We start from the raw sequence: 13,778 nt of genomic DNA, 5'->3' as shown, positions 1-13,778 counted from the left end.
CCTCATGTTCCTGTATGAATGACGTAGTAGTAATAATAGCTGCCATTTTGAAATGTCCCTTGTAGTAAGGGTTCAGTCCTGTAGGGTAACTGGGCTTGTTGTCTACAGGTGGAGTCATCAATCTGACCATTCCAATTGTCCTGCCGGTAAGCACGGAAGATAAAGATCGCTTGGGTTGCTGTTCAGCCTTTGCCCTCGTGTACTCGGGTCGCAGAGTGGCCATACTTCAAAACCCAGAATTTTATCCGCATAGGAAAGAGGAACGCTGTGCACGACAGTGGGGAACAACCTGTGAAAAGCATCCCTACATTAAGGTACGTGACACCGGCGTGTTATCGGCTTCCCTGAACAAATGTCAGCATTCGTTCCTTGGGTCACGCGGTCTCTATCTGATTTGTTTGGTGGTGGTGAGCAAGCTGGTGACCCCTAGCTTCATGCTAGGCCCTAGCTTCACACCGGGCCCCAGCTTCACACTGAGCTCGGAGCCTTCCTCAGGCCTCCGAACTAATCCGAATTCTAAGACGTTGGAATGACGTAGGAGGTAGGAATGTCATGGCATGTCTCTTCAAGCTGCTACTCTAAAGCACCAATAATTGACTCTGTATGATTAAAATATCTAAGATGAAAACAAGATTAAGGACTGGAGCCACTATATGAGGGCAACCCTATCAGGAATGGAGATGCCTGAGCCAAGAAAGTTTAATGAGTTCATGTGCAGAGTGAGAGTTACAGGAAGTGTTTGATATATTTCAAGACTTACACACATCTTGCAGCCTTACTCATTTACATGGCTATTTACGGCTAACTGTTTTTGATATCAAAATTTAAAAAATGCTTTCAGAGATATTCTAGAGACAACCTCCTTCAATCGCCTGAATTTCCCTTTGTTAGGTAAGACTAAGTGACTGAGTGCTCCGGCCTCCATCTACACTGCTCTAAAGTGGCTACCAGGGGGTACCGCGGGATCTGATTTGTGGGTAGGGTCTGGTCCTCTCCGTGGTGCTCCCCACAGAGACAAAGCTGAGATCGGGGAGAGTCACCAACCCATGTTACAGTCCTCCCTGGCACCACAGGTCGGTGCTTTAATGAGCTGTGTCACTAAATCACTTCTTGCTGGCTGGACGTCTCGATGATTATAAATTACACACCAGCGTAGCCAAGAAATCACTAAGTCCGGCTGATGGTGCTGTTTCCACCTGCACAAGCAGCAAAAAAATCATTAGCAAGAAGACCAGATGTTAAGTGCAGATGTTATTAGTTTCTGGAGGTGGCGACGGGATATTGAAAATACAGTCCATTCAATGCTGCTTAAAAATAACTATTTCAGATGGTGATGGAGAGTGGAGACTGGCTTGTTGGAGGTGACCTTCAGGTACTGGAGAGGATTAAGTGGAACGATGGCCTTGATCAGTATCGCCTAACTCCCCAGGAACTCAAGCAGAAGTTTAAGGACATGAATGCTGGTACAAATTCTCTACTATTATTACTAAATTCCCATCTATCAGCTCAGCAGCGACGATGGAGCCGAATGAATTCACTCCACTGTTGTCTGTTCTGAACTAGCTGGGCTAGCTGTGTCCCTTTCTTTGACAAGTCACTTTTGACATTGCCTATCCAGTGCTTCCTTAGTCTTCCTCTGCTTCTTGTTCCATGTACCTCTATGTGCAGAGTCATGAAAGCTATTCTAACTGTTTCCATTTATTGAAACTTGCCCCAACCATCACAGTCACCTTTCTTGGATCTTTTTGTATCAGTGTTGTTTTGTCCAAGCCATGTTCTTATTATTTTGATTTCTCTAATACTGATAATTCAACAATTGCAAAACATGCTGTGGTTCCTCGTGGATTTCAGTGGAACACTGAAATCTTATTGAAAATTATACTCCTGCAGATTGGATGAAGGTTTTGAAAATTCTGATAGTCGGTGAAAAGGGAACAGCCATTTAAAATCGTTGTTAAGAGAGTGAGATAGAAAATTTCTTTATGCAGAGGGTTGTTGGAGACGTGGAATGTTTTGTCGCGGAGTAGTTGAATGAGCCTTTTTAAGGGAAAAGTGGATAAATATCTGAAACTGAGGAAGATACAGGACTGTGGGGGGGAAAGCAGGGCAGTGGGATCAGCTTTGGATAGCTCTAGCAAAGAGCCAGCACAGACATGATTGGCCAAATGGCTTCCTGTGCTATAAACCGCTATGGTTCTATGATAAGTTCTTTGCTTCTAACTATAACCTACAACTAATTGTTGTGTTAAGACATTTGAGCAGACTTTTAGGAACTACCACAAAGTAATTTGTTTGCATTTTGGATGAACTAAACAATAGACGTTTCTCAACTACTTAACCACTTATTTCTGTAGAAGTGAGCACAAATGCTCTGCTGTTGTTTTCACAATGTTGCCTTGGTGTAAATGGAGAGTAAGCATAGGACTGCAGCTAGCTTCTGGTTTGGACGATATGTAAAATGCAGCTTGGTAGTGCTAACAGTAGACCATTTGTCACCAAAACAGGTTTGTGAGATTGAAACCCGCCTCAACTTTTGAACTCACCTGGGGGTCATTTGATTCAATTTGTGTGAGAGTGGAGTGCATCATCTCAGAGAGAGGGACAGCTGTCAGCACCAGCCCAGTCTGCAGAAGCACAATTGGATAAAGGGAATGTTTGTTAACCGGGTGTTCCTGTTGAAAGGTTTCTACTTTATAGCAAAGCTTACGATTTAACCCTTCAGACATCACTGCAAATTGATTTAGACTTCTACCTCTTTGACAAAGCTCTTGGTCACCTGTCCTAATATCTCATGTGGCTCAGTGTCAAATTTTGTTTGATAACCCTCCTGTGAAGTGCCCTGGGATGTTTTACTATGTTAAAGGCGCTTTATAAAAGCAAGTTGTTGTTCTTCTTCAAAAGGGAAGAAAATAACTTATCAAATGGAGAGCGATGAACGTAATAAAACTGTGATCAGTTAGTCTCGACAGAATTATATGCAGTAAAATAGCTGGTAATTGTTTCCTCCAAAATGCAAAAGTGATCCTTTCTTGTCTTTGTTGCAGACGCCATCTTTGCATTCCAGCTCCGTAACCCTGTTCATAATGGCCACGCTCTCCTGATGCAGGACACGAAACGTCGGCTTCTGGAGCGAGGCTACAAGCGGCCGGTGCTGCTGCTGCACCCGCTCGGGGGCTGGACCAAAGACGATGATGTTCCGCTGGATTGGCGCATGAAACAGCATGCAGCGGTTCTGGAAGAGGGGGTGTTGGACCCACAGTCAACCATTGTCGCCATCTTCCCATCACCCATGATGTACGCTGGGCCAACAGAGGTTAGTAAGAGATCAAAGAAAGAGAGTGAGCAGGTGGGTAAGTTAAGACTGCTGAGCTTCTGACAGCAACAGACATAGTACCATTCAGTGTTTGTAACACAGATGTAGTTATTGCCCTGTATTTCCTTGCCATTTTCAGCATTTCTTTGGTGAAAAATCAAGGCTTGTTTTGGTTTGGGCAGCAAAATGAGGTGGCAGCCATTTTCGCTGATTATTCACCCTCAAAATTGGTTCCCCCGAGTTTCCTAATGTAAGTTGGCCCTTCCCATGATCCCCAGCCAGCTCATTATAATATATGGTGACGAGGGCCTGTATCATTGCAGCCCTGAATGTGCTAGTTTAATGCTCGCAGTGGACGAGAGTGAGTTAGAATGCATTATGAAAGGTGCGGCTGCTGTCAAGATCAACTGAGATGAGTGGAAATGAGGAGTCTCTGGGTGTGAAGATCGTGCAGATGGCAACATTTTTTTTGGCATTCAACCTACGCAGTCTTGAACTTGCTTCTGACAATGTGAGACCACTGTGAGATTTTGACTGTCCCTCACCCCCCCAAGTCCCACTTAGTGATGACCTCTCAGGTGCAGGAATAGTGCTCCTGATGTCATTATAATGGACAAGGAGGAGCAGCACAGGATGAAGGAAAGAAGAATAAAGCAGCTTTTAAGATGCCAACCCACCAGACTATCCACTCCAAGCAATATACAGGCAACACATGTCCTGTGTGTGACATAATGAGGAGATGTATATAAGAGTGCGCTCTCCTGGCCGGCCTCCCATCTACCACACCCCATAAACTTAAGCTCATCCAAAGCTCTGCTGCCCTTATCCTAACTCGCACCAAGTCCCATTCACCCATCACCCCTGTGCTCACTGACCTACACTGGCTCCCAGTCCCCGAACCCTTCCGTTTGATTACGCATCTGTGAAGCGCCTTGGGAAGTTTTACTGTGTTAAAGGCACTATATAAATTCAAGTTGCTGTTGCTGTTCACCGAAGAGGCAATGGGGAAGTCTGCCACCTAATGCACGAGGACTTGCAGCCACTCGTTTCTGCCTGCACTGCTCTCTCTTTGGCTATGAAGGTGACCACCACACCCACATTTTCAGACACAGGCTTATTTCAGGCAGCCAGAGGAGACCTCTGTAATATCAGCGTACGGTGCTGTATGGGAATTTATTCATCAGGTGACTGACGCACTTTGCAGGTGATCTGGGGTATTCATCCACTTGGACAACTACAGCACAGTGCTGATTTCTCCAATCGGACACACCCTGCATAATGTGGCACTTGCAACAAACCAACTTACATTTTTGTAGCATCTTGAACGTAGGAAAACATTCCACGGCGTGAACAGACAAAAATTGACACCGAGCCAAAGAAGGAGATATTGGGACAAATATTTGATCAAAAGCTTGGTAAAAGAGGTAACTTTTAAGGAGGGTCTTAACAGAGAAGAGAGAAGTGGAGGTACGAAGAGATTAATAGAATCATAGAATGGGTTACAGCACAGAAGGAGACCATTTGGCCCATCGAGTCTGTGCAAGAGCAATCCAGCTAGTCCCACTCCCCCGTCCTTTCCCCGTAGCCCTGAAATTTTTTTCCCTTCAAGTACTTATCCAATTCCCTTTTGAAAGCCACGATTGAGTCTGCCTCCGCCACCCCCTCAGGCAGTGCATTCCAAATCATAACCACTCGCTGTGTTTTTAAAAAAAAAGTTTTTCCTCATATCGCCCTTGGTTCTTTTGCCAATCACCTTAAATCTATGTCCTCTGGTTCTTGACCCTTCTGCCAATGGGAACAGTTTCTCTCTATCTACTCTGTCTAGACCCTTCATGATTTTGAATACCTCTCAACCTTCTCTGCTCCAAGGAGAACAACCCCAGCTTCTCCAGTCTATCCATGTAACTGAAACCCTTCATCCCTGGAACTATTCTAGTAAATCTTTTCTGCACCCTATCTAAGGCCTTCACACCCTTCCTAAAATGAAGTGCCCAGAATTGGATACAATACTCTAGTTGTGGCCGAATCAGTGTTTAATAAAGGTTCATCATAACTTCCTTGCTTTTGTAATCAATGCTTCTATTTATAAAGCCTAGGATGCCGTATGCTTATTTAACCGCTTTCTCAACCTGTCCTACCACCTTCAACGATTTGTGCACATATACCCCCAGGTCTCTCTGTTTCTGCACCCCCTTTAGAATTGTACCCTTTAGTTTATAATTCCTCTCCTTGTTCTTCCTAACGGCCATGATTGAATCTGCCTCCACCACCCCCTCTGGCAGTGCATTCCAGATCCTGACCACTCACTGTGTAAAAAGTTTTTCCTCATATCACCTTTGGTTCTGTTGCCAATCTATGCCCTCTGGTTCTTGACCTTTCTGCCAATGGGAACAGTTTCTTTCTGTCTACTCTGTCTAGACCCTCCATGATTTTGAATGCCTCTATCCAATCTCCTCACAACCTTCTCTGTTCCAAGGCGAACAACCCCAGCTTCTCCAGTCTATCCACATAACTAAAGTCCCTTATCCCTGGAATTATTCTAGTAAATCTCTTCTGCACCCCCTCTAATGCCTTCACATCTTTGCTGAAGTGCGGTGCCCAGAACTGGACGCAATACTCCAGTTGTGGCCGAACCAGTGTTTTATAAAGGTTCATCATGACTTCCATACTTTTGTACTCTCTGCCTCTATTTATAAAGCCCAGGATCCCATATGCTTTTTTAACCGCTTTCTCAACCTGCCCTGCCACCTTCAACGATTTGTGCACATATACCGCCAGCTCTTTCTGTTCCTGTACCCCTTTTAGAGTTGTGCCCTCTAGTTTATATTGCCTCTCCTCATTCTCCCTACCGAAATATATCACTTCGCATTTTTCTGCGTTAAATTTCATCTGCCACGTGTCCGCCCATGCTATCAGCCTGTCTATGTCCTCTTGAAGTCTATCACTATCCTCCTCACTGTTTACTACCCTTCCAGGTTTTGTGTCATCTGCAAATTTTGAAATTGTGCCCTGTACACCCAAGTCCTGGCTTTGGTTGCCCTACCTTTCTCCCTCGTGGGAATGTACCTCGACTGTATCCGAACCATCTCATCCTTAAAGGTCGCCCATTGTTCAATTACAGTTTTGCCTGCCGATCTTTGGCTCCAATTTACCCGGGCCAGATCTGTTCTCATCCCACTGAAATTGGCTCTCCTCCAATTGAGTATTTTTACTTTAGAGTGGTCCATGTCCTTTTCCATAGCTATTCTAAACCTTATGATACTATGATCGCTGCAGCTGGCATATTCAAAATTGAATCCAAATATCGACAATATCACAAGGAGCAAGCAGGCGCAGAAGCCACATTAAGTATGTAAGATTGCCATGTTTAATTTGTAGACCTATTGACCATTACATAATTAGGTCTATGTTGGCCCTATAACAATTGTTGGAATTGTTATTATTTGTTTTGTTCAGCTAAGATTGCCAAGTTTAAAAAATTAGTATTATTCATAACAATATTGCAAGTGGCACACCTGCTCATTCTAGTTTCACAATGTGGCACTCCTTTGTAAAATCACTGTTTTAAATGCTCCAGTGACCTATGAAGAATTTTGACATTCATCGACATTGCAAAACCAGCAATTGCAGTGACAAAAACTGTACTAGACTAATCCTGCTGGAAGAAGTGGTTCTAAACCCAGATTGGTAATCCTGGCAATATTGCCAGAACCAGTTAATTTACAGCAGAAGCCTCTCAATTGTTAATGGACCATGTTTCACCTTTTGATCATGTTGTAAACACTCAGAGGCCGAAGTCGTTGACAGAGCTTGAATAGGGAAATGACTTAAAAGGTCAGAAGAATGCTATGAATTGTTTAGGACGAGTTTATCCTGTCACACTGCAGGCCATGCTGCGAGTTCAACTCAAAACAGTCAATCTTGCTAAACTGTTGTAACAGGCATTGGTAACCTAACTGGATTTGATTCTGTTCCACATGCTGTTTTGCCACAGTAGACTTTTAGGGACTAGTTCGGTGCCGTGCACCTTGAAGGTGGTACAGGTGGAGTCTGTATTCGAGAGGTGCCAATAGTATTTCATTGATTTTGAAGTGACATATCTGTTACGTTTTTGGGTCTTTACTCCAGATATTTTTTGGGGGCTCAGTGTCTCCTGTGAGCGAGCCTTTGCACCCTGTGAACCAGAGCGCGGTTTTACCTGTCCATTAACTAGGTAATGTGAAGTGAGCCCAGGGATTGAACCGAAAACCCTTGTTACTGTATTCTGGCTCACTGATTATATCACTACATTCACATTGGCTGTAGAGCGCTTTGGGTCATCCTGAGGTTGTGAAAGGCATTATATAAATGCAAGTTCTTTCCTTACCTTCACATGATCTCCTTCGACTTTGGCAGGCAGTAGAATAAACAGTTCATTGGATAATGCCTTAGACTATAAACTGCCAATCAGGTTTATTAAACAGTAAATGGAGAAGTGAACAGAAGCAATGACTGAAGATTTACAGTACTTTGGGGTTAATTATCTCTTCTCGGAAGATAGAAAGTAACAAACAGTTGCTGTGAACTGGATCTTGCTCAAGGTCACTGAATATTAACTGTAATATGGTCGCTTGTCTCACTGGCCTATTTATCTCTTTCTGATAGCTTCGGATGAACTACCCAATTTAAAGAAGACAGGCTGAGAAATGTTTTTCAGAAAAAAATAACAGGAACAAAGAAAATTTGGGGCTGATTTTAAGACTTAGTGCGAAGTGGGTGAGGGGAGGGCGATGCGGGGAGGGTGATGGGAGATGGGCAGAATGTGTCCATTGCCCACCTATTGTTGCTGCCGTAAAGCACCTGCCATTTTGAGGCCCGGGTCTCAAATCCACTGATCCAAAGAGCTGCATGTGCCACACTGGCGATCCGATGGACCGCAGGAGGGCGGGAAATTATCTGGCACCTATGTGAAGCCAGCCGACAGTCTAGACCTGGGGGAGGGGAGGGGCACTGGGGGAATGGTGGGGAGGGAGGCGCACCTGGGCCGGCAGCAAGCCAGAGTAATTTCGTGGGGCCATTTTGTGCAGAAGGCTCCTCCTGGCCTCTCAAAACTAAAAGATGGAGAAAGTATTGGGCTAATTTTGAGCAGCCTCCAGTGGTCCCTTTTAAGGACTGCTGGTTAGGCCGCTCAACATCGGTACAAGTGGGCGGAGCATGTACAGCACAAGCTCCACCTTAAAATTGCAACCAGGATCCTATGTACATCGTAAAAGTCCAATTTGCATATTAAATGTAGCCTCCTGCCTGAAACAGGTGGGCGCTCTGGCTGCCCATTTAAAGCCCGTACCGAGATGGTGACGGTCCGAGTGCCAGCGTAGACAGGGCGGTAAATGACCTGAGACCATTTACAAGCGACTGCCTTCCCCTTTAAGCCAGGTGGTTACAGTTAAAATCAGCTCTTGTGTCTCTTAAACTTAAAAAAAAAGAACTGCCAATCAAACGAATCTACAACTAAAACCCACGAGATGATTGTATTTGAATTGAATTGCTTGAGCCCTCCCTAACACAGACATAAGGGATCGTTCTATGAGTCCAAACTACTGACGGGTGGCCTCACAAATTTGCACCGTGGGAGAGCAAGACCCTCTACAGGTAGAGCAGACTCATAAAATTACTCCACAAGTCCAACTTTTAGAACTATGGTGTATCAAAACAAGTTGGGCCACTTTCTGTATGAACCTGTTTCTTAGCCCCATATGTAGCATTGCAGAAAGAAAGCCAATACCATGATAGATGCTTCATTTTTATCACATCGACTACAACTCCAGTGCCCCACTGCCCTGCATGAGTAGTTGATTACTTGTATAGCACCTTTTTTAATTGGTTCACTATACACTGCCTGTTTTGGTACATTTTTACAACACCAAGTTATAGTCCAACAATTTTATTTGAAATTCACAAGCTTTCGGAGGCTTCCTCCTTCCTCAGGTGAATGTTGTGGAAATGAAATCCTCAAATCCTCGAATCCTTCTCATTTATAAATCACAGAACAATGCCTGGTGATTACAGATAGTCTTTCCAACTGCCCGTTGCCACGGCAATCACAGTGTGCAGACAGAGAGGTGTTACCTAAAAGGCCACCAAATACACAAACCACCAAAAAAAAACAGAGAGAGAGGCAGAAACAAACATAGAAAAGCCAGCAAATGACCCGTTATATTAAAAACAGATAACATTTGTTCGCTGGTGGGGTTACGTGTAGCGTGACATGAACCCAAGATCCCGGATTACCCGAAGGTCGGTGGCTGAATGTCCTTGACTGCTGAAGTGTTCCCCGACCATGGTACATTGGCGAGACCATGCAGACGCTGCGACAATGGATGAACGGACACCGCGCAACAATCGCCAGACAGGAGGGTTCCCTCCCAGTCGGGGAACACTTCAGCAGTCAAGGACATTCAGCCACCGACCTTCGGGTAAGCATACTCCAAGGTGGCCTTCGAGACACACGACAACACAAAATCGTCGAGCAGAAATTGATAGCCAAGTTCCGCACCCATGAGGACGGCCTCAACCGGGATCTTGGGTTCATGTCACGCTACACGTAACCCCACCAGCGAACGAATGTTATCTGTTTTTAATATAACGGGTCATTTGCTGTCTTTTCTATGTTTGTTTCTGCCTCTCTCTCTCTCTCTCTCCTCTTTTTTTGGTGGTTTGTATATTTGGAGGCCTTCTAGGTAACACCTCTCTGTCTGCACACTGTGATTGCCGTGGCAACGGGCAGTTGGAAAGACTATCTGTAATCACCAGGCATTGTTCTGTGATTTATAAATGCGAAGGATTCGAGGATTTCATTTCCACAACATTCACCTGAGGAAGGAGGAAGCCTCCGAAAGCTTGTGAATTTCATATAAAATTGTTGGACTATAACTTGGTGTTGTAAAATTGTTTACAGTTGTCAACCCCAGTCCATCACCGGCATCTCCACATCATGTTTTGGTACAGTTTGCAGTTCTTGCTGCTTTAGCTGCTGTTGTTTGTAGTGGGGGAAGGGGGAGGAGGGATGGAGCACTAACAGTGTGCCTCAGTGTCTGTGGACTAATGTGAAAAGAAAAACAATCAGTGTTCCTGCTCTTGGTCATTTCCAGTGATCTGTGCTGGAAAGTGTGGGGGTAAAATTGGTGGGGCAGCCCAGATCGGCTGCCCATTATACACCCCAGACGATTTTCTTTTCAGGGTGTATAACAGGAAGCCATTCTGCTGCTACCCTTTTTGCGCCAGTGCTGAAGTTGTATCTTACCCGCTGTGTGTTTTGACATTAGTGCTGGGAATTTCCACCGGGATTTTCCAACTCCACCACCCTAATTTACACTCATAAACGTGGTATCCACTGCATTTCCTGCGAAGGTATAGCGGCTGAGCAGGAGAATCCCGGAGGAAGTTCCCGGCCTATTTGAGAATAGGATCGGACTGCAGCGGTTCAAGGAGGCGGCTCACCACCATCTTCTCAAGGGCAATTAGGGATGGGCAATAAATTCTGGCCTTGCCAGCGACGCCCACATCCCATGAACGAATTTTTTTTAAAAAGCACTGGTGCTTTGCACAGCTTGTCACTCACCGTCTCGGCCCAGGCATGAAGAATGGCCATGGGAAGAGGCAGAACTAATAGGATGGTGCCAGTTCCACCTCCGTTGCTGCCAACACTCAGTTTGCCCGATGGAGGTGTACTATGAGCCAGATTCTGGTGGCAGTGGGACCCACAAGGGCTGCTTTCCCGACAGATCAGTGGCAACTTGAAATGGTTTGAGCCTCAAAGCCCTGAGTGCCCACCCCTTCCCCTATGTAAATGGCTCTGACCCTGACCCTGGGATTTACAAAGGGGTGAGGGACGCAGCAGACTGGTGGCGGCGGAGCAAGACCCCTGGAATTTCAGGCCCTTGGTCTGTGCTTTGAATCGATGGAGTTCACCGCACTAATGCTGGTCAGGGATCTGTGCTGGGGCCTCAACTGTTCACTATATTTATTAATGACTTGGATAACGCAATAGAGAGCCATATATCAAAGTTTGCTGATGACACAAAGATTGGTGGCAAAGTAAGTAGTGTAGACGGAAGCATAAAATTACAGAGACATTGATAGATTATGTGAGTGGGCAAAACTGTGGCAGATGGGTTTCAACACAGACAAGTGTGAGATCGTCTATTTTGGGCCAAAAAAAGGATAGATCCATGTATTTTTTTAATGATGAAAAGTGAGGAACGGTGGAAGTCCAAAGAGATTTTGAGGTCCATGTACACAGATCACTAAAATGTAGAGGTCAGGTACAAAAAATAATCATAAAGGCTAATGGAATGTTAGCCTTTATAACTAGAGGTCTAGAATATAAAGGGGAGGAAGTTTTGCTGCAGCTATACAAAGCCCTGGTTAGATCACATCTGGAGTACTGTGTACAGTTCTGGGCACCGCACCATAGAAAGTATATATTGGCCTTGGAAGGAGTGCAGCGCAGATTCACCAGAATGTTACCAGGGCACCAAGAGTTAAATTATGAGGAGAGATTACATAATCTAGGCTTCTATTTCCTGGAATATAGAAGGTCAAGGGGTGATTTGATTGAGGTTTTTAAGATTTTGAAAGGAATTGCTAGGGTAGATAGAAACTTTTTCTGCTGGTGGAGGAGTCTAGGACAAGGTGACATAACCTTAAAATCAGAGCAAGGCGATCCAGGAGAGAAGTTAGGAAACACTTTTTCACACAAAGGGTGGTAGAAGTGTAGAACCCGCTCCCACAAAAAGCACTAGATGCTAGCTCAGTTAATCATTTTAATTCTGAGATGGATAGATTTTTTTTTTTCTAGCCAATGATATTAAGGGATATGGAGCCAAGGTTGGTAAATGGAGTTAGGATAAAGATCAGCCATGATCTCATTGAATGCAGAACAGACTCTATGTTCCTGTTCCTATGTTCCTATATTTGGTTGGCCAATTGCCACTGAAATGTATTGGGAACTGCTGCTCGCCAGCAGCTTATACTTAATAATTTGGTAACGATGTTGTTTGTTTCCAGGTTCAGTGGCACTGCAGATCCCGAATGATTGCTGGAGCCAATTTCTACATTGTAGGCCGTGATCCTGCAGGCATGCCTCATCCTGTGACCAAGAAAGATCTGTACGAGCCAACACATGGAGCGAAGGTTCTGAGCATGGCGCCAGGTCTAACTTCTGTGGAGATCATACCCTTCAGAGTTGCTGCATACAATAAGGATAAGAAGTGCATGGACTTCTACGACCCAGAAAGGTAAGACATTGCAAGAACAAGCTTTCAAATCTGATTTATGAATCACATCTGAGGAGCTGTAACAGTTCAGCATCCAGTATCATGCACTGCCACTGAACCCCTGGCTTTCCAACCAGACAGACATGGCCAGTCTGTTTCTCAAGAGTCCACTGTCACTGCTTGGTGACAGTTTTGCCAGTGCTCAGCCAGCCCACTAAATGGGTGCCCTGAAAGATAAAGCATTCACAAACTGAGTCATTTGCTGGCCAGTGATAAAACAGCAACAATAGAGCAGCTGACAACCAAGAATGTCTTGCTTTTCTGGATGTACGTGTTTTGTGTCTTCCAAATATGTAGGAGCAGGGAAAGAGGAATTCGCAAATCCCAGCCATTATAACATGTCCGCTCCAAGTGTGACAATTGGGGGATTTGGTTTTGTAACCAAATTTGTAACCACTGATTTGGAGTCAGAAGGGAGCATAACTCGCCTCGAAACTCTTAATTGTAAAAATCAGCCTTTATTGAGAGTGATCCACCCAGTCTTGGTATAATAGAAATGTCAACTTTGAAGTGGGGATTTAAGGACAATGATTTCAGGAACCAAGCAACACATTCCGCCTATGGAATTGCTAGGTCAATCTTCACAAGGTCATTCAGTAAAACATTTCCTGCAACTTGACAACTCCCCCACCATTTATCAGTTCTACAGACCACCGAGCACAGATAATTTAGTGCTGAATTTTCCACTACATTGTGCAAGTGACAGATACAGGACTCTAACGTTACAGCAGTCCTGACCGGGAAGCTCCAAATGACATGTTATTTCCCCATTTTGCGATAACTCTGGAGGATGCTGATACCACACCTGTGTTAGTTTGCTGCTGATTTAAAAACCTGTCCCAATCTACAGTCCATTTAGACCAGTTATACAAAGAGTTTGAATGTGGAATCCATTGAATTGTGACGGCCTACAGACTGTGCTAAGATTAAGAATATATGTGTTGGGTGTGGGTCTCATTCATCAATCTACTTGAGAGCGATAACTAAAACGTGGTAGAGGACTTAATCTGCTCTCTTCCTGGAGCTTCATTTAAATCATAATCAAAACTGCCACCAAAAAATGAAATGATTATTGCCAGTTTAGGAGTTGTTTCCAGAGAAATACTATGTGGTAACATATTAATATGTAGCCATTTATAACTTGGCCC

At 44.5% G+C, this 13,778-nt stretch overlaps 1 protein-coding gene across 2 annotated transcripts in view; it reads left to right on the top strand.

Moving 5' to 3' along the window:
• The window catches only part of papss2b (3'-phosphoadenosine 5'-phosphosulfate synthase 2b), a 55,100-nt gene that overhangs the window by 38,159 nt on the left and 3,163 nt on the right, over positions 1–13,778 (top strand). For both annotated transcript variants that reach the window (XM_068002550.1, XM_068002549.1), the window contains exons 8-11: positions 109–314; positions 1,328–1,463; positions 3,045–3,313; positions 12,362–12,591. In XM_068002550.1, the coding sequence (XP_067858651.1) occupies positions 109–314; positions 1,328–1,463; positions 3,045–3,313; positions 12,362–12,591 (841 nt within the window). The remainder of the gene's footprint in view (positions 1–108; positions 315–1,327; positions 1,464–3,044; positions 3,314–12,361; positions 12,592–13,778) is intronic.

This window comes from Heptranchias perlo, chromosome 21, assembly GCF_035084215.1.
Source record: "Heptranchias perlo isolate sHepPer1 chromosome 21, sHepPer1.hap1, whole genome shotgun sequence".
NCBI classification, from domain to species: domain Eukaryota; kingdom Metazoa; phylum Chordata; class Chondrichthyes; order Hexanchiformes; family Hexanchidae; genus Heptranchias; species Heptranchias perlo.
Note: the sequence above shows the minus strand (reverse complement) of the source record. Positions and strands in the feature narration are given on the sequence as shown.